General features: G+C 49.4%; 10 protein-coding genes across 10 annotated transcripts; 6 read left to right on the plus strand and 4 right to left on the minus strand.

The window, feature by feature from the left end:
• Window positions 1-55: 55 nt before the first annotated feature.
• On the plus strand, window positions 56-1,162 carry A1O9_12243 (uncharacterized protein; the record flags this gene model as incomplete). The annotated part of the gene is made up of 2 exons (XM_013398744.1): window positions 56-192; window positions 280-1,162. Coding segments are annotated over 2 exons (1,020 nt in total), but the record flags the coding sequence as incomplete, so codon positions are not given.
• Window positions 1,163-2,157: 995 nt separating this feature from the next.
• A1O9_12244 (uncharacterized protein) lies at window positions 2,158-5,395 on the minus strand (the record flags this gene model as incomplete). The annotated part of the gene is made up of 2 exons (XM_013398745.1): window positions 2,158-4,515; window positions 4,580-5,395. 2 exons carry the CDS (start codon window positions 5,393-5,395, stop codon window positions 2,158-2,160), a joined length of 3,174 nt encoding a protein of 1,057 aa, XP_013254199.1.
• Window positions 5,396-7,855: 2,460 nt separating this feature from the next.
• On the minus strand, window positions 7,856-9,517 carry A1O9_12245 (uncharacterized protein; the record flags this gene model as incomplete). Its single annotated transcript, XM_013398746.1, has 1 exon — window positions 7,856-9,517. The coding sequence occupies one exon, from the start codon at window positions 9,515-9,517 to the stop codon at window positions 7,856-7,858; it is 1,662 nt and encodes a 553-aa protein (XP_013254200.1).
• A 370-nt stretch (window positions 9,518-9,887) lies between these two features.
• On the plus strand, window positions 9,888-10,295 carry A1O9_12246 (uncharacterized protein; the record flags this gene model as incomplete). The annotated part of the gene is made up of 2 exons (XM_013398747.1): window positions 9,888-9,921; window positions 10,057-10,295. Coding segments are annotated over 2 exons (273 nt in total), but the record flags the coding sequence as incomplete, so codon positions are not given.
• Window positions 10,296-11,145: 850 nt separating this feature from the next.
• On the plus strand, window positions 11,146-14,724 carry A1O9_12247 (uncharacterized protein; the record flags this gene model as incomplete). The annotated part of the gene is made up of 1 exon (XM_013398748.1): window positions 11,146-14,724. The coding sequence occupies one exon, from the start codon at window positions 11,146-11,148 to the stop codon at window positions 14,722-14,724; it is 3,579 nt and encodes a 1,192-aa protein (XP_013254202.1).
• Window positions 14,725-15,288: 564 nt separating this feature from the next.
• Window positions 15,289-16,680, plus strand: A1O9_12248 (uncharacterized protein; the record flags this gene model as incomplete). Its single annotated transcript, XM_013398749.1, has 1 exon — window positions 15,289-16,680. One exon carries the CDS (start codon window positions 15,289-15,291, stop codon window positions 16,678-16,680), a length of 1,392 nt encoding a protein of 463 aa, XP_013254203.1.
• Window positions 16,681-17,351: 671 nt separating this feature from the next.
• A1O9_12249 (uncharacterized protein) lies at window positions 17,352-18,965 on the minus strand (the record flags this gene model as incomplete). The annotated part of the gene is made up of 6 exons (XM_013398750.1): window positions 17,352-17,795; window positions 17,852-18,085; window positions 18,142-18,279; window positions 18,381-18,663; window positions 18,825-18,853; window positions 18,906-18,965. 6 exons carry the CDS (start codon window positions 18,963-18,965, stop codon window positions 17,352-17,354), a joined length of 1,188 nt encoding a protein of 395 aa, XP_013254204.1.
• A 1,003-nt stretch (window positions 18,966-19,968) lies between these two features.
• A1O9_12250 (uncharacterized protein) lies at window positions 19,969-21,487 on the plus strand (the record flags this gene model as incomplete). The annotated part of the gene is made up of 2 exons (XM_013398751.1): window positions 19,969-20,302; window positions 20,376-21,487. 2 exons carry the CDS (start codon window positions 19,969-19,971, stop codon window positions 21,485-21,487), a joined length of 1,446 nt encoding a protein of 481 aa, XP_013254205.1.
• An 872-nt stretch (window positions 21,488-22,359) lies between these two features.
• On the plus strand, window positions 22,360-23,538 carry A1O9_12251 (uncharacterized protein; the record flags this gene model as incomplete). The annotated part of the gene is made up of 4 exons (XM_013398752.1): window positions 22,360-22,656; window positions 22,710-22,989; window positions 23,040-23,200; window positions 23,251-23,538. 4 exons carry the CDS (start codon window positions 22,360-22,362, stop codon window positions 23,536-23,538), a joined length of 1,026 nt encoding a protein of 341 aa, XP_013254206.1.
• Window positions 23,539-23,774: 236 nt separating this feature from the next.
• On the minus strand, window positions 23,775-24,749 carry A1O9_12252 (uncharacterized protein; the record flags this gene model as incomplete). The annotated part of the gene is made up of 1 exon (XM_013398753.1): window positions 23,775-24,749. One exon carries the CDS (start codon window positions 24,747-24,749, stop codon window positions 23,775-23,777), a length of 975 nt encoding a protein of 324 aa, XP_013254207.1.
• Window positions 24,750-24,991: the final 242 nt, after the last annotated feature.

The following is a 24,991-nucleotide window of genomic DNA, read 5'->3' on the forward strand; positions in this document are numbered from 1 at the left end:
TGCAATCTTCGATGATCTTTACCCAAACCACAGCGTCGTAACACTCACGAAACCCGCAATGTCAACCCAAGACTCCAGCTTCCCGCCCATCGCATTCTCTTCCACATTTCCGCAACAAAATTTCAGACTCTTGGAATTACCACCGGAGCTGCTTGCATTGATTGAGGCGAGGAAGGACACGCATCCGGTTAGGTGAGTGAGAATGTGGCTTTATTTGCACGCACAAGCAAGATGTCATGGCCAAGGGATGCATTTTACCTGTGCGGCGAAGAATCCAAGCGTTTGTATGCCGTGTTCGTACGCTGATCATTCTCATGGTCATTGTAGGCTACAATTCAAATCAGGACTACCAGCAGCTACAACTTCCAAACAGCACACTGGAAGCCACTTACCATCAAGAACACATGCTCCTGTAACGGACGCTTCTGCACAACAGGGCTTTCTTCACCTTTGCAGTGATGAAAATGTATGGGCAGTGAAACAGGTCAGTACGAGTAACACGGTCTTCGTCACCAAATTCTGCGACACATATACACCTGAGAATGATCCTGATGGCGATATCGACATGCGTGAGTCAGAGGACAACACCTTGCCAGACAGCGAGACCGACGCACTCAGGAACATGACAGGAAACAGAGGAATCACCACGATTGCTCAAGTGAAGAACGTCCTCGAACTGATTCCTGTGAACCCCTCCGAGAAAGCTGTCGAAGACCAAATTCTTTCCATGGTCCGCACAATAGCTCATGCCGACGATGGAGGAGATGATTCAATGGAGGACATACTCTCGAAAAGGCGCGACGACACAACTTATAGCTTTCAAGAACTACTGGATAACATTCCTGCTCCAACGACGCTCTGCTGCCGAGTGGCCAAGAACCTCTTCCTGATTCACGATCCAACGGTTCGAGGTCCAGCTCAGACATCCTTGGTGAGGCCATCACTTCTTCTTTCTGCATGGAAAGAGTTCACCCAGCAATGCGACATCCTAGACGCCAGAATTGAAGGGCCGGAACCAGCAGCAGCGACACCTCATCCACCAGGCCATACGACAACCTTCGGGTCCGTCTTTCAGCACATGAACGATCAACACGAACGCGGCAACGACCCTGGCATCACCGACTTCGCAAGTACACTCATTTGCGCAATCCTCCGCCGCTTCAAGACTCGAACTGCGCTAGCGCCAGAGCATGACAACGAAACCGCCGCGAACATGCTAGACGACGACTGGAACTCCGAACAGCTGGCCGGTGCCTGGGACGCAGAGGCTCTGACCCAGACACTAGGGCGATGGGAGCTCCAAACCGTCATCCGCAAGACTGACAGCAAGAGTATCCGCTCCGATATCTTCCTCAACACACTCTGGAAAGACCTCATCCCCGACGCGTGGCATAAATTCTGCAGCGTCAATGCTTTACTAGAGCAGAGCAGTCCCTCTGGTGGTCTAGCGGTGGAGTCGTACATGGAGACTGTCACGGATGAGTTCGGCATTCCAGAAAAGAAGGAGTTCTTTCGCCTTGTTGGCTCAGGACCGTCATCAAGTGTGACAGCGCACAGCGGTCTGAGTGCAGCGAATGGAGCGGCAGGCGGCGATAAAGTCTCGACGGACGCCTCCTCCGCTGCCGACGCCACCAAGAACCTGAAAAAGCGCAAGTGGCATGAGAAGTTCGGCGCTCAGAGAGGGGCTGCTGTCAAGAAATAATCACAAGGTGCGAGGATGCTGATGGAGGATATAGACAATGATAAGAAAGAAGGACTTGGTGCTACTCCGTATTGCTAGCGCGATTTTGGGCAAGATAAGAGATAAATAGACCCTTTGTTTCTTCGTTCAGAACACACGTTCTGAATGCCCAAAAATGCGTAGGCATTTTGCGCTCTTTGGTCTCAACATGATGACTAACTACCTCATGAGGTTGAGGGGAAAGGTAATTGGGCTCATAAGACGAACATCCATACATCTATTCATTCATCAACATTCCCACCCCGTGCCTCGTTCGCCATGACAGCCAATGTCACCGGGTTGCCTCGTGTGCTTCCACTACCACCTCTGTCGTTTCACTTGCTGTGTTGGCCGAGCCGAACCCGCTCTACATCATCATTGTCTGCCGACTCTGGAGGACGACAAAGCAGAATAGACCAAGTCAGTCAGCAATTCATTCAAGCAACCAACTGCCTCAAGCGGCCTTTCTCCTCCTCGCTGAGTTGCTCAAACAACGCAGGAAAGCCCTCTCTGCTTGCCTCATTCTTGAACCATTGCAAGAGATATTCAGCCGTCTCTTCATCGCGGACACGCGACCCAGTCGGGCTCGCAGCGCGATCGAGATGTCCGAGTGGCCCTTCGCCAACGAGACCCATCAGATCATTGCGAACACTCTCGCTTGCGAGGTCGATCGCGCCAGCCGTGCCCACATCCTCCCACTCGTCCGCATCATCGGCGTCCGAGTCCGCCTCATCCAGTGCATCCGCCGCTGCCTGTGCAGCTGCCAGATTTGGAAACTGCGAAGTTGCTGCGCTCGACAGCTCGTCCACCATCAGCTTCAGAATCTTTAGGTCGGCGGACACACTGGTCCAGCGGTCCGGGTTGAGTTTCGCTTGTGAACGTGTCTTGATGCGCCCGCTGGGATTGGTGTCGATGATCAGGTCGCCTTTGACCGTTACAGCCTTGACGCGTGAGTCTTGCAGAGCGAACAGTTTCGACAGTGCCAACACATTCTGACGCACCTCGTCGAAGCCGGCGAAGTGAACTGAGTTTTCGAGCCATTTCGTGAGAACTATGCCCAACCCCGGTGAGCCGTTGATGTTGAGCTCCGACAGGAAGTCGACAACCTCCTTGGGTGCGGCGATCGTTAGGCCCACGAAAACCATGCTTAGTGACTGGATGAATTGGATACGCTCCGCGGTTGCAAGGCGGATCGCCACCGCGCGGAGTAGATCCATGAGGTATGGTCCTAGCTTGTCTGCGCCGCATTTGCTGACGAGAGATGATGCGAGTGTACCGACTTCACTGCCGGCGTTCTCATCTACGTCTGGCGAGTTGAGGAGACGGTTTATGATGGTCAGTGTAACTTCTATTGAGGATTTTCTCTGGGGATCTGTCCATGCTAAATACTGCCGTGTCCCCTTCGAAAGCATGTGCTCGACGGCAAGAGTGGCAGGACGAACGAGTTCTGCTTCCGTGGCTTCCATGAGAACGCGTTGGAGCTTTGGCATGACGGCGTTGACGAAGCCGTCGGGAAGAGGTTCAGAACCAAACTCGGCGAGCGCACTGACGAGCTCTGCAGCGAGGTTTGTCAAGGCAGACTCATTTGTCATGCTGGCGATGTCGAAAGCACCTGTCAAGGCGGGAATGGTCTTTGCACAGAGGCGAACATAATGATCGGTGCCATGAGATGCCACTGAAGCCACAATGCCTTCAAATGCTTCAGTGAGAAGGCTAAAGAGTTGGAAGTTGGGTGCTCCGTCGGAAGCAAGGGTAAAGAAGATATCGATCGCGTTGGACTCGGTTATGGTTGTGGTGTCGAGCATAATAGCATCGCGCAGTGTTTGGATCAAAGCCGCTTTAATGTCGTCTGCGTCTTCAAGCTCGTCTCTCAGGTCGTGCGATGCGATGAACTCGTTAATCACGCTGATAATTGCCCCTTGCATTGGTTGAGTGATGTTCGAGGGCAGTGCCTCCAGATAGTCAGGGATGATACTGATGCATGCGACCTTGACAACATCTGCAGGATCAGATCCGCCGGTACTGATGGCATTGGCGAATGATGCGGCTCCCGCTTCCTGGTAGCCCTCACCGGCTACCTTGAAGAAGCAACCGAGAGTCAACTGTGCTGCAGCCCGCATGAAGAGCTGGGTGTCCTGAAGGAATGAGGAAACTTGATCAAGCAGTGCTGAGGCAGTGGACGGGCTGAGTTTGGCTGACACATCGTCGACATCTTTAATACTCTGATTGAGAAGAAATAGGAGAGCCTCTCGCTCTTTCCAGCTGGTACTCTTTGTCGAAGTCGTTTGTTGATTGAAGTGGAGCATTGCGATAATGGGAATTTGCTTCAGCCATTCACCCAAGCTTCTAACCACAAGCTCAGCGCATGCAGCGCGAGGGGTGTAGGCCGCGGTCAAGGACGTTGCTTCACAAATATACAAGTTTGAGTCATACTCCCATAGCCCTTCCTCTTCTTTCGGGATTTTCGAATACTGGACAAGAACTCTGATCAGCTCTTGGAGCCATTGAACTGTGTGCTGTGCATCTCCTAATTGTTTCATTTGTGTCAAAAGCTCCGAACGGACTGAGGGAGCTTTGATGGTGACCTGTAAGAAATCTATCTCTTCGAGGATGAGTGCGTCTAGACTGCACGGAAGATTGTCACTGTCGACCAATTTGCCTTCTGCACTTCCCTCAATAAAGAGATCCGTGTAGGGAGTAGTGAGTCTCGAGAGCTCCTCCCATACAACTTGGAAGAGCCCAACAGCGTGAGGAGAGATAGCATGAACATATACTTGACGTAGCTTATCTAGAGTCTGTTGACGCTGTTAGTCGTTGACTTTCAAAAGAGGCGTGGAGCATATATCAACTGATGCATACCATAACGGCTTGAACCTTCAATGCGACCAGGCCACGCAACTGGGTGTCGTTCTGATCTAGCGTCCCGCCTTCTGTCCGTGACAATGGCTCTTTTATTGTTTCAGTGAAAAATGGCATCCAAGTCTTGAGGGACTCATCCAAGAACGCTTTGACAGCAGGGCCGTGATCAGCCATGACCATCTCCAGCATCTCGAAACAAGATCGGAAGACATTCAGTGTCATTGCTCGAACAATCAAGGCACGATTGTTATCCAATGCCACATGCTGCAAAGCGCCCACCAGATCCTGCGCGACGGCGAAAAATTGTTGCTCTGTCAATCCCGAGTCTATCAATTCAGCAAGCACTCGAAGAGAACCGTGAATGGGGCCATCATCGGTGCAAGTATTAAGAATGTTGAGTAGAGATGGGAATAACGTTGGCCATGAATCTGGGAAATCAACACTTGCAATCTTGCTAGCTACCCCTGCAGCCAAGGCCTGGATGCTTGCGTCCTTGGGAGCCTGGTCACCTGAGACTGTACAAATGGCGAAGACTTGGTCGCGAATCCTGGACTTGGCATCCTCATTTAGGAACATGTTTCCTGTAAAGGTTTCGTCGAATTGAGGCGACCAGGTCTGAAGGACATAGTTCTTGAGGGCAGTCAAAGCGGCTTTCCTAGAGCCAACTTCGATATTTTGATGCGTTGCAATGGTGAGCAAAGCGAAGGGAAACTCTGCCTGTGGGTATAATTGGAGCAGTCCCTGCTCAGCCGCGTTGATCACAACTGTGTCGGGTCGGGTCGTTGCCTGAAGAAATTGAAGAACCTGGTCCTCCATGACAGGCACAAGGCTGCCTCAGAACGGCGTATGGTGGGGAAACTAACCTACTCAGGAGCACAGGCCCAGTGAGTAATTAGTGGAGGATCACGAGGAGGTTCGTTTAAGTTGACGAAAGTTGAACGGTGAGAGACTAATAAAAGTTCTGCAACACAGGCGCGCTCGAGAACAAAACGCCCAATTCGAATTATCAAAACAAAAGTCAAGATTGTACTGTGAAGTGTTTTGAATGGAAAGAAGATGAAGGCAGCGTCCATCGTCGCGACTCGGATAAATTGAATCTTATCAGATCACGTGGTCACGCGACAACGCGACGTGACGAAACTGCCAAGCCTCTGGTTCATTGGCTCAAAAGGCACGCTGACACAGTTGTCATACAGTCAGTAGTGGCCCTTAATAGGTCACATAAACACTAATGGCTACTCGTTGCAGAGTTATTGACGGGCGGCTTGGGGAAATGGAAGCACATGCCACTCGTGGCGGGAAAGCTGTGATACAGGTGCCAACCAAGTATAACCCACGCCGTCCACTGGCATTTCTGCCATATGTCTGCATCCGGGTACGCATTATGCGGTCTTGGCCTTGGTCCTTCCTTTGTTGAGACGTGCTGAGGCACATCTTGACATACACAGATCTCACATCAGGGTGAGCTGGAAGAGCTCAGCGGGGGGGGGAAGCTAGATGTCCACCGCGAGACAAGCTCTTGATGAGGCAAGTAGTGTATTGTCTTCTACTAGCATGAGAAACTTTGGGAAAATGAATTTGCTGAGTGATGATATCATCACGAATCTAGAGCTTGTCAGAGGTTTTCAGGCCAATCGGTATTGAGAAACATACGATGGGCTTTGGTAGTACCGAGCCAGTCACAGAAGATTCTGCCTTGCATTCCATGGTCTCAAAAAGTCAAAATTGAGGTAAGTGGATGTGAGAAACGAGGCTTTTCAGTAGAATCCAGCCCAGGCATTCCTGTCGCAGTTTCTGGGGCCCTTGGACTTGCGGAGGACGGCCATTCGATCAATATCAATAGCTGCATGCTAAACCCGCATATTAGCCATTTGTCCTCAAAACATGAGAGAAGGATCTCATACGATGGTCTCGTCTGTCATAGACGACACAACAAACTGGCAACAAAGAACTATGTTGAATAGACGTGTGCTATCGGCATAGAGCGTCGTGAAGCGCGAGCTGATCCTCCCGAGGTTGAACAGGGCTAGGGCTATCATGCAATCGTCCCCTTCCTGGCTCTGAAGGTAGGCCTCGTCATGATACTTACACCAAACGGTAATGTTGCGGAGCTCCAGCGTCTCCAGAGCCAAGAAGCTGCTGAACTGGAAAGGGGCTTTGGAGAAAGACTCCGTGTTCATCACCACGGCTCTGGTTAATGCTGAGACATACTCGTATGGCAATCGATTAAGGTTGTGGAGCGAGTCGCTCACCTGCAATGTGGTTGATGCCAGTAAATATGGCGTGGCTTCATTGCGCAGCTGTTGACAGGTGTCGAGAATGTGGTATGGGAAGGCGCATGAGCATATTGACGAGCCACAGTGCCTTATTTCTGGATTTGCGCCTCCAAGGGAAAGCTGGGCAGCCTCAAACAGATGGCGATATATCTCAATGCGAATTTCGCCTGGGAGATCCAACAGGCTGGTACACTCAGTTGCTTGGGGTGAAGTATCCATCAAGAAACCGGGCTGTTGTTAATGTCGATATATCTGTCACCCTGAGAATTTGTCAGTTAACAGGTCAACCATTGGGAAGACAGGATCTATTCATACTGACTGGCTCCTAGGAAATATCTAGACCTGCTCGTTGTACTCATTAACCCCTCTTTCAAGGAAGAGAACCGGTCCAGATCATTTGTGTCTGCCGTTCGTATTGGTTGCATCAGGTGCCAATGCGCCGACCAATTACCGTTCCGAGATCGGCAAGATGGAGTTAAGTGTTCCGCCTTCATGCGTTGTCCAATAAAGTTCAAGCATTGTCGGGCTAAGGTAGTAGATAACAGTGGAAAGTATTGAGTGTGAGAAATTGTGCCCTCCACCATATCGGACGAGGGTGGAGTGGTTGATTTGTGTCTCGCTATGGAATGTGTGTGAGACCGGGTATTGACTTCCATGGAGGAAATCAACTGACATCAATGATGCCGGCAGTATTATCTCAAGACGGCATGTTTCAGCGGGGCCCGGTTCGGTTTGAATGACAGCTATCAAATATACATCGATGAAAGTCGAACTGCCTAGGCCTCGATCACAGCTTGATCTCCTCCAAGTCCCTAGGCTGAAGGAGATCAAGTCATGGGCTGGAGGCAGAAAGAAGTTCGCAACACAATCGGGTGGTAGTCAATGCTTCAAATCACCAAGGGGCCGAAGCAAGTGTGCTTTGTGGGGTATCGTTCGAACCGTGTTATTCTTCATCAAATCGTACAGAAACAATGTCCCATTACCAAAGATTCTGGCTTTCTTAATCCTCGTCCATAGACTCCCACCCGTCCTGTGCTTCCCGAGCTGTACCCATACCTCCTTCGTTATCGTCTTCGTCGTCTTCTTCTTCACCGTCCTGATTGACTCCGATAAGTCGCTCCTCGCCATTCGTTTCAGGCAGCTTGACTCTGCTCGCAAATGTGTTCCGTACAGCGGGATTGGTACTGATATCCCAGACCTGAAGTTGCCCTTTGCTCCCAGCGACAGAGAGCCTGAAGGCAACCTCGGGATCGGGAGCAAATTGTGCTGCAAATATACGTCCGACCTCGAGATTCCGTGTCACAACCAAACCGGGAACATTATTCTGAACATTCCACAACTTGACTTTCTTGTCGTCTGAGCCCGTTGCAAGCAATCCGGGTATTGATGGGTTGATGTCAAAGGCACTGACTGGACTGTCGTGAGCCTGCAAGGTCCATACCGGCTTACTGGGGCTGTCTTGGGAGGTTGGCACATCCCGAGCGTCAAAGTAATGCACCGTTCCGCCCTCCGTAGTGACGTAGAAGAAGTTGGGGTCATGAATATTCCACCGTACTCTTTCGACGTCAGCTTCGACCACCCATTTCGGGGCTATGGCATCTGGCGCACGCATGTCTGTTGCAACAACAGTACGATCATAACTTCCACTCAACAAAATGGTCGATTCCGTCGGGTGCCAGTCCAAAGCGCACACCTTATCCTTGTGCATCGTGTATGATTTGGCGCATTTTCCAGTGTTAAGATCCCATAACTTGACGGTCTTATCTGCTGATGCTGATGCGAGAAGGTTGCGATGTTGCCGATTGGCAGCGAGAGCAAGGACGGCATCGACGTGATATTTATCATTGGCCTTGACCTTCTTTTTCTTCTTTTTCGACTTCCTTGTGCTGGAACTGCCCTCGCCGTTCTGGTCAGTGTTGGCCGGCTCTTGTCCAAGAATTGCGTTTGGATACATGCTATCCACAACATCCAAATCCCAGATCTCAATCTCCGGACTCATTGTCCCAATTGCAACGAAATTTCCTGATGTTCGTGTCCCCGCCTCTTTGCCAACGGGTACATCAACCCATTCTACAGCCAAAGGCACAGCAGGTAGCATGATGTCATGATGGACATATAGATTGTCCGAATCATCCTCGTAGACCAGAACTTCTAGATGTGCAACTTCATCCTCAACTTTGGCAGCCAGGATGAGGTTATCTGTTGCCAGTACCTGTAGTTCTTCTCTTTCGTCATCCGAGTCTTGTTCACCCGGAGGCAGAACTAGGTAGGGATCTTGCTCATGCGGTGCGTGATATGCCAATGAGCTAACATTTCCGAAGAGGGCGAAATTCTCGCCCTGTTCATCGACAGGATCTTCGTCGTAGTCTTCGAGATGGTACTCCTTTAGATCGTCGTCATCGTTGCCGCCATCCTTCGGGTGTTTGATCGCTCCAGAAGCCTCGCCTGTTGGCACACCATTTTCAGGGTCAGAGTCATCCGAATCATTGTCCTTCTTAGTCTCGGAGGTCTGAGCCTCGTGGAGATCTTCTCGGGCATCTTCTAGTTGCAGGCGGGCAAGCTGCGATATCCGGCCTAGTTCGGCCTCGTCGACTTGATACTTGGTAGGAAACTGCGCTGCGGCTCCTCTCCTCACCCACGTGGTTGCCAGTGTCATCGACATACTTGTTGTAGTTCTGGTTTTGACCGCCCTGTTAACAGCTGCTAACAGGCCGAAATTTCATCCCACTCCTGCCTGCGACAACAATTCCTTGACCAATGTGGCAGGATCGCGAACTTTTTGGCGGTAAAGAAAGCTGGGCGTGTTCGGTCCGCATGCTCTGCTGAGTCAGGCAGCAAGGCTGAGTCTTGGCGGGCCGTGTCCTGAGGTCACGTGCTGTCTTGGGGTTCTTCCATTGAAGCCGCAATTCTCCAAACCTGATCTCTTCAGTGGACATTTCGCCTTTCCGCCTTCCTTGGTCTACGCTGCAAGATAACACATGTGGGCCTGGATCGAGCCGCATGATTCATACTGGAGGAGAGTGTCAACCAAAATGCATTCACATCTCCATACAAAGGACAATGTTGGTGCGTGATCGTCCTAGCTCTGGGTGGCATGATCTATGAGAACTTCCGAAGCCAGGCGCTGTTTTATGGCAGTACCTGTTCGATCACTGGCATACTATACATCGCCACTCTGCTCCATCAACTGACGAAGTACAGGCTGCGAAGAGATCATGAGTGCACTCGACGAATGCCATGCTCGCGGTTTCCTTTACAAAGCCGTGGGAGGTTGCAACGACATCAAACGAGAGGTCAACAAATGTCTATCAGGCGAGCGCCAGAAGAAGAGCACGAGAAATAGGGAGACAAGTTTAGAGCGGAGAGCAAGGATAGAAAGTGTGTGGGCGAAGATGGATGAAGGGGACTATTCGGCCCTGGAGAAATTCACAAAGCCCAACAAATAAAGAACATCAAGGCCTCTTGCACCATCCATGGATTGAGTTCGCAGACGATGTCACGCGGCTTTTGGCTATTGAAGACAGCTAATCGCTGTCATCGCTGTGGCATTGTCTAAAACGGCGAAACGATATGTACATACCTGGGATTATATCGGCCCTGGCCCTCCACTCGAATTTGTAAGTTTACTGTACAATAACTCGCCTAATGCAACAACAATGGATATCACACGTTGGAGATGTGTGTCTTTCATGGACTGCGAGCGCTCCTTGGTACTCCGGACGAGCACGAGAACTGCTACATTTGAGGATTGTACTGTAGGATTGCCAAGGTAACGGCCGCCATGGGGCAACACTCTCCTACGTGTGACATCGTCGCTAGAAGGGAAACGAGCGCAGCGTATTATGCTGAGCTCTGCGGCTATAGTAGCCAACCAGGCACACCCTCAGTATCACCGTACCATTGTAAGGGCCACTTTAGTTATCGGCGCGCATCCCCAAAGCAGCGTGATTTAACACACGTGACTTTACCATGCGAGTGCCAAGACCTCTCCCCGGCGGCCGCGAGATTTGGTTCTAATATTTAGGTGGACACTCGACACTCGACCCTCTACCTCGACAGGCACTCCTCTCACCATCTGCGCAGAGGGATGACCAATACCTTTTAGACACGGAGAGGGCGCCAGTTGGAATTAAGCCCCATATATTACATCGCCGTTCCATGCTCAACTGCTCCAATTCATAAGCAAGTGCATGGACTTGTGAGAACATCTCCAACGAGACACCGCCTCTGCAGCCACGGGTGTCATAGGAGCCCAGTCCCTGATGCTGGCCGCCCCGCCGATGTACCACTATGAGTAGCGGGACAGTCGCACAGACATCTCAGCCTGCCAAAGATCTACAAAGGGACTCTCCGACGAGTCCAGAGCCGCGGGAACTCGACGAATTTGGTCTCCCTCAGCGTCCCGTCACTCCACGGCCGCCTCCTGCTGATTCATCAGACAGCGAAGATGAAGATGAGAATGATTCATTTCACGATGCTGAGGCCGACGCAACTGCGACTGGCCAGGCTGTCGATCAACAAGAGAAGATCAGACCTGCTCCCTTAGAAAACGAGAGTCATGAGGACCCAAGTGAAAGCCAACCACGAACAAGAGGCGACACAAGTGGGGTTACTATGGCCACTGACAAGACTTCCACTTCACCATCCCGCCAGGAACTCGAGAAATCTCTGCAAGACCAAAAGGAGAAGTCTACCAATGAACACGATAAGGAGGCAGCAAGACCGCCAGAAGCTCCAACTGTCGAAGCTCCTACCTCTTCGGATCCAGATCCCGCTCTATCATCGAACGAAGATGCCTCACCCAAAAATTCTCTTCGACCGTCGAGCCCTGCGATCGCCAAGCGCGAAAGTCGCTTGAGTGGCCCTGCCGTCTCTGAATGGTCCCACCAGCGGCAAATCACAAAACCCGAGTCTGATGACGAAGAAGAGATTAAATGGCAGGCAATGCCTGCTATAGATGAATTTGATATATTTGACGACAACGGCAGACTGGTCGCAAAGGGGAACAAAGAAGATGCAGAAGCATCAAACGCATACTCGGGAATTGGTGGTGCTGGTAAAGGCTATACTAGAGTCCAACTCGATGAGGATGCACAATCAGCCACTAGCATGGACGAGGACACGAACTACCTGTTCCAAAGCGGAGCCAAAGACAAGTCCAAAGATGAAGATAATATCGACGAATTTGAAGACCAAGAGCAGAGAGACGCGCTTACCCAGTTAAAAGCCACCAAAGACCTTCTGACAGAGGGCCAGCGAATCGCCTATGTTGGTGTTGTACGGCTAACGATTCATAAGATGTTTCAGGCCTTAACCGCCATGGAAACTACCCGGTCTACCAAAAAGGAAATTGGCAAGGCTCTTGAGAGCATGGATAAATGGGGACAGAAGATGATGGTGCGCTTGTATGCACACATGGAAATCAGCGTGGACGAGCAGATGATGATTGAGCAATTGGCAGAACATGGCGTTCAGCCTTCAGACCTAAGCTCCCCCTTAATGCTCAACGCAAGAGTGAAGAACCCAATGGCTAAGGAAAACAAGTCTGAACTAGAAATTCCCTCAGAGTCAAGCGATCGAAATTCGACGTCTTCCCGGCTTTCTTCGAAGAGCGAAGTGTCCCTGAAAGAGCCAGCGAATGATGAAACAGTTCCCGAAGTTCATGGCCCATCAGACATGCCTCGGTCGAGGCAAATCGAGTTGGATTTGCGGTGGACTGTTCTCTGTGACCTTTTTTTGGTACTCATCTCGGATAGCGAATATGACTCCCGCTCCAGAAGATTGCTGGAGAGAGTCGGTTCTACCATGGACATCAACTGGGTCCAAATTTGTCGATTCGAGAAAAGAGTTATCGACTCGCTAGAAATGCAAGAAGCTGAAGCCAAAGAAAATTGGGACGAGACGGATAACATGGAGCGCAGGAGAAAATTAGGCTTGAAGCGAAAATACGTCGTGATGGGCCTTGCCACGGTGGGCGGTGGCCTGGTTATTGGGCTGTCAGCAGGCTTATTGGCCCCCGTGATTGGTGCAGGTCTAGCTGCCGGCTTTACTACTATCGGTGTCGGAGGCACCGCCGGGTTTCTGGGAGGAGTTGGCGGAGCTGCGCTGATCACTTCTGGCGCCACACTCGCTGGAGGCACAATTGCTGTTCGAGCCTCAGATCGTCGGACTGGACATGTGAAGACTTTCGAATATCGCCCTTTGCACAATCACAAAAGACTCAATCTCATCCTGACCATTGCCGGGTGGATGAACGGCAAGGTCGATGATGTACGCTTGCCTTATAGCACCGTTGATCCGATCATGGGAGACATCTACTCCTTGTTGTGGGAACCCGAAATGCTGCAGTCTATGGGTGACACAATCAATATTCTTGCAACAGAAGCCCTGACACAGACTGTTCAGCAAGTTCTTGGCAGTACCATTCTGGTCGCTCTCATGGCATCAATCCAGCTGCCAGTTGTCTTGTCGAAATTGGCTTACCTAATTGACAATCCTTGGAGTGTTTCATTGGATCGCGCCAATGCGGCAGGCCTTATATTGGCCGATTCTCTGATCGACAGACACCTTGGGCAAAGGCCAATCACCTTGGTCGGCTTTTCACTTGGTTCGAGGGTCATCTTTACTTGTCTTAAAGAGCTGTCGAATCGTGCAGCATACGGGCTGATACAAAATGTATACCTTTTCGGATCACCTGTGGTTGTTAAAAAGGATGAGTACTTGCGAGCACGTTCAGTGGTTTCAGGGCGCTTTCTCAATGGCTATGCATCCAATGATTGGATCTTGGGATACCTATTTCGAGCAACATCTGGTGGCATTATGCGTGTTGCAGGTCTTGCTCCAGTTGAAGGTATTCCTGGAATTGAGAATATGGATGTCAGCAAGTTTGTCAACGGGCACATGGCATATCGAACTGCCATGCCAAGGTTGATGCGAGAGGCTGGTTGGGAAGTCGAGAGTGATGAATTCAGTGAAATTGAAGATCCCGATCCTGAAAACCATGCACAGCGGCAGAGAGAGCTGATTCAAGAAATCGACGAAGCCCGCAAAAAGGCAGAAGAGAAGCCGGAAAAGAAAAGATTTGGACTTTTCAAGAGAGGAAAATTGGCAGAGAAGAAGGGTTGGGAAACATACAACTTGAATGAGAACGACCACAAGAGATCTCAAAGTGGAGGGGGAAAGGAGTCCGACACTTCCAAGGGAGGAGATCTTAATGTTCTTTTTGACATTGATGCAATTCGAAAGGAGCTCGAAAGTGAAATGATTGAGGTCCGCGAGCTGAACAGTACGTTGCCACCTATGCAAATTACATCGTACGCAAGGGATGGAGAAAAGCAGGTTGAATACCTTCGACTTCCACCAGACCTGAAACCTGAGGAGGTCGCCAGAATGAATCTTCCGCCTCGACCAGATGACATCGACGTAAGCATTGGTCCTCTGAGACCAGCAAGAACATCTTCGCTACAACCAATGCCGCGTGCATATAGTCCCCAGGTATCTCCACGACTAAGTCCACAACGCTCTCCACGCGAGAGTCCGCAGAGGCCCTTAAATGCTTCTCCCGCCACAGCTAGACGCCTCTCATACAATTATACAGAGCCGAAGGAACTCGTCAGTACACTACCGCCGCTAGCGTTAACCCCCTCTCCAAGACTAGATAGCCAAGCCATAGCTTCGACAACAGCTCGTCCAGAAGTCAAACAACATGCAGTCGATCCAGCTCCTACTGGGTGGAACTCGCATTCTACGATCAATGGAGGTTGCACCCCGACGTTACAAGGCTTAAACCTCGAACATAATGCCTGGGCTGATGATGACGACGATTTTGGTCAGAAACGTGAAGGAAATATATCAATGACCTTCGAATGATTACGCGATGAAATCGACGAGTGTACAGAAAACAACCACGACTTGCATAGCGAGGTGTTCGAGTAAGGTCTACCTTTGACTTATTTTGTTACAATAGTTTCTCTACATATCGAGGCAAAGAACATGATTTGAAAACGCTACGAAAACCCCTGCGAGCCATGCCTGGTTTCAAAATGAGGCTTCTCGAGGCAAATCTGCCTTCGGTGAGCTTGTTTCCGTCCATAGTGCTTTGGCCGTTTCAGATACCTTTGTTATTCTTCTGTCCTTTTGTGCCCTGCTCTCAAGACTTGCTGGAACAAAGCAGCCTATACTATTCACACAATGGGAAAATTTTTCTCAATGATCTCCTTTGTCTCCCTCCATATTACCTGATCAGTATATCTAAAGCAGCCGAAGGACCAATCGTCAACTTTAGGGAAAACCGAATCTAATCTCACCAACAAGCACCGATCACCCATATTCAAGCCCGTATCGATCCTTTCTAACATTATATTGGAATCGGTCTCATCACGCATTACTCGATCCACGGCTTTTTGAAGTCGAGCTATTAACATCAATAGCATCATGAGCTTTTGGGTACTCATGGGCTTGAATACCCATACGTTCTTATACGCCCCCCTCTTCGTCTTCGTCTTCTTCTTCAGATACCTTAGACTGATGGTTCACATGTTTTCCTTCTGGCTCTACAAACCGAGTCCCACACCCAAGACACCCGCTTTCTCAACTTCAGACGTTACAGTTGTCATTCCAACGGTCGACCCCAACGAACCTGATCTGATCGAGTGCCTTCTGTCGGTACTCCTGAATCACCCTAAGGAGGTACGCATCGTTACAGCCGGAAAACTGAATGAAAAGCTTGTTCAAGAGAAAATTAAAGCCTTTCAGCCTCGATTTCCCAACGTCAAAATCTCGGGCTCGTCCATCGAGACGGCAAATAAGCGCAAACAGATTGCCCATGTCCTACCTTCGATCTCCACGGCTATCACAGTCCTTGCTGACGACCATGTTTTCTGGCGTTCCAAAGAGTTCCTGGTCTCAATCATTGCACCTTTTGAAGACGCAACAATAGGAGCTGTCGCACCGCATAAGCGCGTTCGCCGCGATAGCCATGGCTTTGGCTGGAAAGCATTTTGGAATTTCCTGGGCGCTATCTATCTGGAACGACACAATTTCGAACTCAGGGCCACAAACGCAGTCGATGGCGGCCTGTTTGTCGTCAGTGGCCGGACCGCGGCGTTCCGAAGCGAGATCCTCCAAGACTCACAGTTCTTATACGAGTACACTCACGAACGCATATTCTTTGGTAAGATAGCCCTTCCCAACGTGGACGATGACAATTTTATCACAAGATGGGTGGTCCGAAAGGGCTGGAAGCTCAAGTTCCAACAAACCCGGAACTCTACCATGGAAACCTCTCTAGGCAAGTACCCCAAGTTCATATCTCAGGTGTTGCGCTGGAATCGGACCACCATCCGCTCTAATGCCGCTTCTCTGCTAACAGATCGAACAGTGTGGAAGACTCAGCCTTGGTGCGTGTACGCCGTCTACCTCACCTCCTTCGTGAACTTCGCCTTGTTTTACGACGCCGTACTGCTCTACAGCTTCACCAAGACAACTTTCTTCAGCAACTACAACCTCGTTCTTTTGGGGACCTTGGTGCTTTTGAGTAAGCTGATCAAACTAATTCCTCACTTCTATCACCATCCTGCTGATTTAATCTATCTCCCAGGCTACTACGTCTTCGCGTACCTACACAGCTTCATGAAGCTTTATGCCATGCTGACGTTCTGGAATACCAGATGGGGCGGTCGCAATCTCGACCATGCCAGCGTGGAGTCAAGTCCATTATCACCATGTTCCTCTTTGGTCAGCTCGGTTTCCACGCCGTGGGGCATGTCAAAGCGACAAATTAAAATGACGCCAGCAAATGTTCTTCTGAATCGTCATGCTACATGAAAGAGGGCCGACAAAGCAAAAGCACGTCAGGGACAGCCCATCCCACTTCCAGACGTTGGTGTCAATGACTTGTGGGCACAGACTCACACTGATGCAGCCATTGAAGAGAGCATTCTCAAATCACTGATAGCGCGGCCAGCCAATCCGTCCGTACTCCTGCTCTAGCACCCATCGGCTCCATACCCGCAGTCACACGTCATATTCGTCGGTTGGGCAAGCGGATGCAATGCGGTGGCGATGCGACCTCGCTTTTTCCTCGCTTGAAGACCTAAGAAGGGGGGAAGCTGGACGTCTGAGAAATGCACTTTCTGATACGTTTTGACATATACTTTTGCTGATTCTTGTATTTTACCATCAATGATTAAGCTAAGGTAGCACCCGTGTCAGGATATCACTTCACACGGCATATTGCTTGAATAAGCAATCCGTTGAGAGAAGAAAACTGTAATACAATATGTTACTTATCAATTATTCACCTTTATAACCTGCAGTCTTCTTCGAGTAATATATCTCACATGACATGTAGTTGGGGAGAGAGTATATCCCCAAGGAATAGGATTATTGTTAAGCTGCTGAAGCCTCACCGCCTGACCAAAACGAGCTCACAGTATATGACCAGTGTGCAAAGCTACTTATATCTAATGCCTACGAGATCTAGTAAATTGATCCGGCTAGGAAACCTCAGTCTGAACGAGCTCAAATATACTAGCTGTGATGGGGTTCCAAAAGTCACAAGTCATGTAGTCTTGATATCCCACTGATGGAAGAGCGCCAAAAATCACCCCGTTGCTCTTCTCCATGCTCCAAGCCGGCCAGACATTTGATGGTCCTAATTCTTGTCGCCTTGCCATGGACATCCATGCATTTACCATAAAATCGCTTATGCCCACTTCCTGTGGCGTGGATGAGCAATTTCCATTTGTCGGTGGGAGACGATCCTTGATCCCAAATACGAAGGGAAGCTCAGACAGATGGGTGTATCCCAATGCGTCGAGAAACTTCCTATGCTGAGGGAAGCCTGGAAGCCATGCACAATTCGGTGTATGGTTGAGTCGATACGAGAACGCCGGGATATTCTTATTCACTGCACCCTTTAGGGCCCGATATGTAGGGCACTTGAAATAGAAATCAGTGATGATTATTGACATGGCTTCGAATGTGGGGACCAAACCCGGGACACGGGATATCGTGCTTTGACGCTACCGTTACAGGGTCCGAAGTTGTAGTCGATAAACGTGTCGTACATCTCCTCATTGAAGGCAGCGAACGATACTCCAGATGACAGCCAGAAGATTGTCCCTTCATTTTCATTGGTGCTGATGATAGCAGACACTTGCGTACCTATCTGACGGGTTGCGCTGGGACCGTTTTGCCTTCGATAAAAGGCGACCATGAGATTCCGGTCCTTTCGTTGGTCAGCGGCGATACCGCGACAGTAGCTCCTTTCTTCGCTTCGGCTACCAGTGTGTTATTCATAACCGTCACATTCAAACTCCGGATACAACCGATATTAGCAGCATCACAGCCCCAGGCCTCCACAATCCGGGACTTGAGATATGGAGGGTAGATCTCCTCCCCCGCCAGATTCCATGATAACACCTGCAAAAAAGAGAAGAGGCTTGCAGCAATGTGCTCAACGCAAACGCGTCATATGCACCAGCGGACTCGCCGAAGAGAAGGACACTTTTCGGATCACCGACGAACGCGGCAATGTTTCGTTGAATCCACTGTAGTGCAAGCAGCTGGTCTTGAATTCCATAATTCCCGAAGAGACCCGCTGGTTTGAGCGCAAGATACCCTAACGGGTCAAGGGCGTAGTTTATCATGACCACGATAGCATCCAGTGCTAGGTAACACCCGTTGTACAACGGGTTGGAGGCGCTGTCCGCTGCATTGCCCCCGCCATGGATCCAAACCTTGACCGGTAGTAGACACTCAGAGTCGGGAGCCGCGTTGGCAGGCGTGAGGACGTTGAGGAATATGCTGCGACAGTCTCATGTTAGCAAGAACAAGGAGGAAATATTCCTTATATCCGATAATAGACACGTATATACCAATCTTCAGACTGAGCTGCCGGAATATTCGCGACTCCAAATTGCAAGCAGTGTGGAGCCCAGCTCGTGGAGGATGTTCCGAAAACTCACCTTTGCTCCCCACATGAAGGGTGCAGAATCTCGGATTGGGAAAGTCAGTCGTAACACTGAAAGTTTTTTTATTTCCTAAACTATAATGTCTAGGAGTTCTAGGTTCCACTTATGTGGATCCGTGTTGGCAAGTGTCGACATTGTCCTCCAGGCTGAGAAGTGCCACATTCACAGACTCACAGTTGAAAATCCTCGATGGCGCAGTGGTAACAAACTGCAGGTATAATTAGTGAAGACTAGAAAGTGCTCAACACGGGAACATATAAACTGGTGCTTATGCCATTGCTCCAGATCAAGTTCGATTAATGAGGAACATAAATGAAACTCAGTATGGAGTTGAGAAACGATGCTGCAATAAAGCTGAATCACAGCGGCTGTGCCACCCTGTACCAGCCTCTGAACTTGCTTATGTAATCTAGAGACTAGGTGGAGACCTCCTAGAGACTACGCAGAGACAAGGAGCATGGGGCCCGGGGGGAGGAGGGTCGAGGGAGCGAGGGGTTGGTAAACGCGTCCGCAACTTGCACCAGGTACCAGGTGATAGAACTTGTTAAAGCAAAAGTGATCTGCCATCCAGCACCACCGCCAGCCCAGTTGCGCTGGACAGAGCTGCAAACAATGGAGTTGCTCAGTATTCAGCTTGGTACAGGCCGGCATATCCTCCGCCTGCTTCGTTTCTCAAGTTGTAGTCCCACCTGGCATAAAGAGTGACACTACAGAGGACCGCTCATCGCTAACATCATGTCTCGGAAGCTGCTCTCACCAAGTGTATGCGGTACAACTTGCTGGTTCCCAAACACTACTCGTTTGACAAGCATAATCCACAGTGAAAAGCATTTTAGCCTTGCATTACGGAGTTAAGTGTTCGCTAACGGCCCAAGGTCGGGGCTTCTACGGCTAATACCATCTCAAAATCAAACCGACTCTTTTGGCCAGGCTGGCTAGCTAAAGTAAAGACAGTTTGAAGATTCGACTCTCCATCTTGACTGAGATACATAGCTGAGAGCAGACACTTCCACTCTTTGAACAACCTATTGGGAAAAACTTGAAGCAGCCCTTCAGCGAACAATCTCTCATGATTCCCGTGCCTGTTCTTGGAGAAGAGTAGAGAAATATTTCAAGGCTGTTGGCACCCATCTCGCTCATGGCCACTCCGATCCGTGGGAAGCCAAACCATATCGAAACTCGTTTGTTCATTGATGGCAACTTCGTACCCTCACTAGCCGGGAAAACATTTGATGTCATTAACCCTTCAACAGAGGAAGTTTCTGCATCTGTGTTTGAAGCACTGCCAGAAGATGTGGACCGCGCCGTCGCTGCTGCTAAAGCTGCCTTCCCGGCTTGGTCAGGCCTCGAAGCAAGTGAGAGAGCCGCATATCTGTTCAAACTTGCTGATGGAGTTGAGCAAAGTCTGGACAAGATCGGCTATCTAGAGGCCATAACAATGGGAAAGCCATATCTTGACCCTCCATATACCTGTGAGTTATACCTTGGTTTGGGGACAATGATCGGGTTACTCACCACTTTTAGGGGTTGGACGTCACACTGTAGACGTGCTAAGACATGCTGCCTCAATGGCAATGGACATTACGGGCGAGACTTCACTTAGCTCGAAAGGATTCGTAAACTTATCATTGAGACAGCCGTTCGGTGTTGGTGCTGCGATTGTGCCTTGGAATGGTCCCACTTTCATGCTCGTGAACAAAATCGGCCCAGGACTCGTTGCTGGCAATACTATGGTAGTCAAATCGTCCGAGAAGTCTCCACTTTCAGCACTGGTCATTGCTCGGATAGCCAATGAGATTGGGCTCCCCAAGGGAGTCCTGAACATCATGAGCGGATACGGATTCCCATGTGGTGATGCCATCGCTCGACACATGGATATCCGTGTGATCTCATTTACCGGGTCGGTAGCCACAGGGAAGGCTATCAAAAAGGCGTCAGCAGAATCAAATCTCAAAAAGGTTACCCTGGAGTTAGGAGGCAAGAATCCATTACTCATCTTTGAAGATGCAGACCTTCAGCAAGCGGTTCCAGCTGCTACTGCATCCGTTGTAGCAAATTCAGGCCAGGGCTGCATTCTAACATCGCGAATCTACATTCATCAAAGCATTGCAGAGCCATTTATTAAAAACATGAAGCAAGCGATGATAAAGATTGCAGGCAATGTCGACGACCCAACAGAGAAGACCACGAGAGGTCCGCAGGCCGATAAGATTCAGTTTGACAAAATCATGGGCTACTTTCAGTATGCCAAAGCCCAGAATATTGAGCTTCAGCTCGGAGGTGGTCGAGCTCGACCTAAGGGTTACTTTGTCGAGCCCACGATATACACGAATGTGCCTGAAGAAGCCAAAATTATGAAGGAAGAGATATTTGGGCCTGTGGTCTGTATCAATACGTTTGTTGACGAAGAAGATGTTGTAGCGCGAGCGAATGATACTGAGTTTGGGCTTTATGCCAGTGTCTTCACTCGCGACATATCTAGGGCATTACGAGTAGCCAAGCAGCTTGAAGCTGGCAGCGTGGGAGTTAATGTGGCAGCTACTACGAAACTTGATATGCCGATGGGCGGTTGGAAGCAGAGTGGTGAGGGAAGAGAATTTTCAAAACATGCTTGGGAAGAGTGGACTGAAATAAAGTCAGTCTTCGTGAAGTTGTGAGAGAGTGAGTACATAGTAGTAGCCACTGGGCGTCGCGATACTTAGTATCTACCTAGAACGTGCAGTCCAGGATAATTTATGACTGTCATTGATGAGTAATATTCAGAAGGTATGTGTTTGTCACTGTTTGACTGGTGATGGCTGTAAGAAGGGCTCGACTATGCCTTGCTGAAAGCACAAAGGGAAATTACGTCTCTATTCTATATACCTTTGGACACTTACTCTGCGCCAAGGCCTACGTGGATGTGAATGATCAAGAAAAAAATGCTGTTCCGCGATTGATATTACTTAGCGGTACTATTAAGTACTATATAGCAATTGGCTGAGTATGTACTGACACGAATGAACGTTACAACATGGGAATGGCGCTTTACAGTGGGTAGACCGGTGGGTGATCAATCTTGGTGAATTTTGAGATTTATCACCAACACTTCGGTATTTCCCCCAGTCAACCATAATTGGGCCATTAGCAAGTTGGAGGTTAATCTCTACGGGTGTCAAGTCGCGGTCCGATATTTCCATAATGGCGGCAAATTTGCCATATATGCGACGTGGATGTAAAGCGTGCTCAGACAGCCATTGAATCTTCGAAATATTTCACGATCTATTATTTGGTGCTTTTCGTTGTTGAAATATAGGACCTTGACTTATCGCTTCAGAACGCAGGCCCCTAAATAAGCTATGTATCGAGCCACCCCTGCCCCAAAAAGTCTCTTAGGGAGACACCGTCTCTTAGCACCCACAGCATCTGTCCGAGTTAGTCCGCTTTGCCTGGGTGGGATGAGTGAGTATCAGAAGTCTTCATTACAAGTCTGCGGGAAACTTGCTGAATTCTTTCTTCTCTAGGCTTGGGAACCAAATGGTCGAAGTTGATGGGCGAATGCACAAAAGAAAATGCATTCGAATTGCTTGAAACATTTTACAACCTAGGCGGCAACTTCATTGATACTGCAAACCAATATCAGGGAGGCCAAAGTGAAGAATGGATCGGCGAATGGGCAGAGAGCACAGGCCGGCGTAATGAGCTGATCATCTCCACCAAGTACACATTGGGGTGGAAAACCGGCGAACCAGTGCAACACAGCAACTTCGGTGGTACGGGCACAAAAAGTATGCATGTCAGTCTCGAAGCTAGCTTGAAGAAGCTTCGAACAACCTACATTGATCTGGTATATCAAGTTTCTCCTTATCAGCCTTTGAGTACTAGTATTAACGAGCACAGTTTTATGTCCACAGCTGGGACTTTGCAACTGGAATTCCCGAACTTATGCAGTCCCTCAATATATTTATACAACAAGGCAAGGTTCTTTACCTTGGGATAAGCGACACACCTGCTTGGGTGGTTGCGAAAGCGAATTGCTACGCACGTCAGCACGGATTGCGTGGGTTCTCCATCTATCAGGGACGCTTCTCAGCTCAAGCACGCGACGTGGAACGCGACATATTGCCTATGTGTATTGATGAGGGCATGGCTTTCAATGCATGGGGTGTTAACGGCAATGGTAGGAAATGACCTTCACTATTTGAAAGTACCGCCATTGACGATACTTAGGATATTTCAGGGCTCCCGATGCCGCCCCAGAGGAGCAAGACCGCGAGACTCCATTCATCTTGACAGGTCGGGAACAGGAAGTTTCACAAGCATTACACAACGTGGCACAGCGTAAGAATACTCACATCTTCGCGATTGCTATAGCATACGTGCTGCACAAGGTGAGTCTGGCAGTCTCCGTTGCGTAATCCAAACTAAGTCAAGACACTAGGCACCTTACGTGTTTCCTCTAGTTGGAGGCCGTGTAGTGGCTCATCTGAAATCTAACATCGACGCTCTTAGCGTGGAGCTTAACGAGGAGGACATGGATGACATCGAAAAAGCATACGACTTTGACGCGGGTTTCCCCAATACGTGGCTGAATCCAGGCGGCAAGGTACCTTACGGGCCTGAAGATATTCGCTTTCTCAAGGATTTAGGCTATTTTGACTATGTGCAAGTCCCAAAGGCTGCAAAGGTCCACAAACAACAGTTCAACTTCGCAAAGCTCTCGACGTAGACCAGGCGAGAATTCCTTACAGATAGCCTCAAAAAGACCCTTCTTACGTGGAAATGAATATTAAAAATAGGCCATCAGCAAGGGCGTTCGACAATGCCATTTGTCAGTTCGAACCAATCTTTAGCGACAAGCCCCGTGCGTATAAGAAATGTTGCGGGAATACAGTACTATGTTTCCCAAGGCTATTCAATTCTATATGATGATCGAGATGTCGTTTCAACGACCATTTATTGTATTCACGCCTTGGCGCGGACTCCCAGCAGTCTTTCTGCATTCTTGTAGGCGATCATTTCTAGCTGTTCCCGAGTCACGAGCCCACTGTTTTCTAGATCTTTGAAAAACGCTAGCCCATCTTCGTTTCTCCCGAAAGGATAATCTACACTATATAGTACATGGTCGATTGGCGTATTGCGCAGTATACACGCAAGTGGGTCGACGCTCCAGTAGCCACTGGTCGTGATGTAGATGTTTGACTTGTATACCTCAGTAAACGTTCTTCCAGGCACTCCCCAGCGATAGGATAACATTTCTATTCTTGCAAGCATGAATGGGATCATTTCTCCCATATGTCCGATTATGATCTTAAGCTGAGGTAATCGTTCAAACAGCCCGGCAGCAAACAATCGGAGAACATGAATAGCAACATCGCTGTGCCAGCCGAACCCACTGCCTCCAATTGATATGGATGCTCCTTTCGAAAAGTTTCCTGAATAAAGCGTGGAATTCATTGAGTCTGTTGGCCAGGTAGGATGGAGGTAGATTGGGACATCAAGATCTTGTGCCGTCTTGAACATGTTGAAATATTCTTCCCCGTCAAAATAACGTCCATCTTTGTCGTGGTTGTCTATCAGGGCTCCGACAAATCCAAGCTCTCTCACACAACGTTCAAGCTCTGCTGCACAATTTGCTGGTTCTGCAACTGGAAGAATTGCAAATCCAGCGAATCGATCGGGATGTGCTCCAACTGCTTCGCTAAGCTGATTATTGGTAGACACACACTGGACATATGACATTTGGCTTGGTGCATGTGACACCACCTGGAACGCTATCTCTCCATTGTCCATATGCTTGAGACGTAGGTCTCCTACATCGCTTAGTTTCTCAAGGATGCCTTTAGTATGTTTGAACTGCTCGCTATACTTGTCGGTGGGACTACTCAGCATTGCTTCAGAGAAGAAATGCTCTTCCAAGGCGATAAGTGGAGGGCCCATTTTGAAGGCGAAGTTAAGGTGCGTTGACAGAAGCTGGTCGACGAAAGAACGGGCTTGTATGACAGACAGTCGCAATTCACCTTTAGATTCCTCAAGAAGCGAGCATGCGTTGGGGGGTGGGGGCGAGACGTAGCAAAGATGAACTCAGTGCCCTCAGTTCTTGGCAATGAAAGTGTTATTAGAATTAATGCTTATCACCTTGCACATAGCACAGGACGTGCGACAGACGCGTGCCGTTATTT

This window comes from Exophiala aquamarina, assembly GCF_000709125.1.
Source record: "Exophiala aquamarina CBS 119918 chromosome Unknown aczIA-supercont1.22, whole genome shotgun sequence".
NCBI lineage: Eukaryota > Fungi > Ascomycota > Eurotiomycetes > Chaetothyriales > Herpotrichiellaceae > Exophiala > Exophiala aquamarina.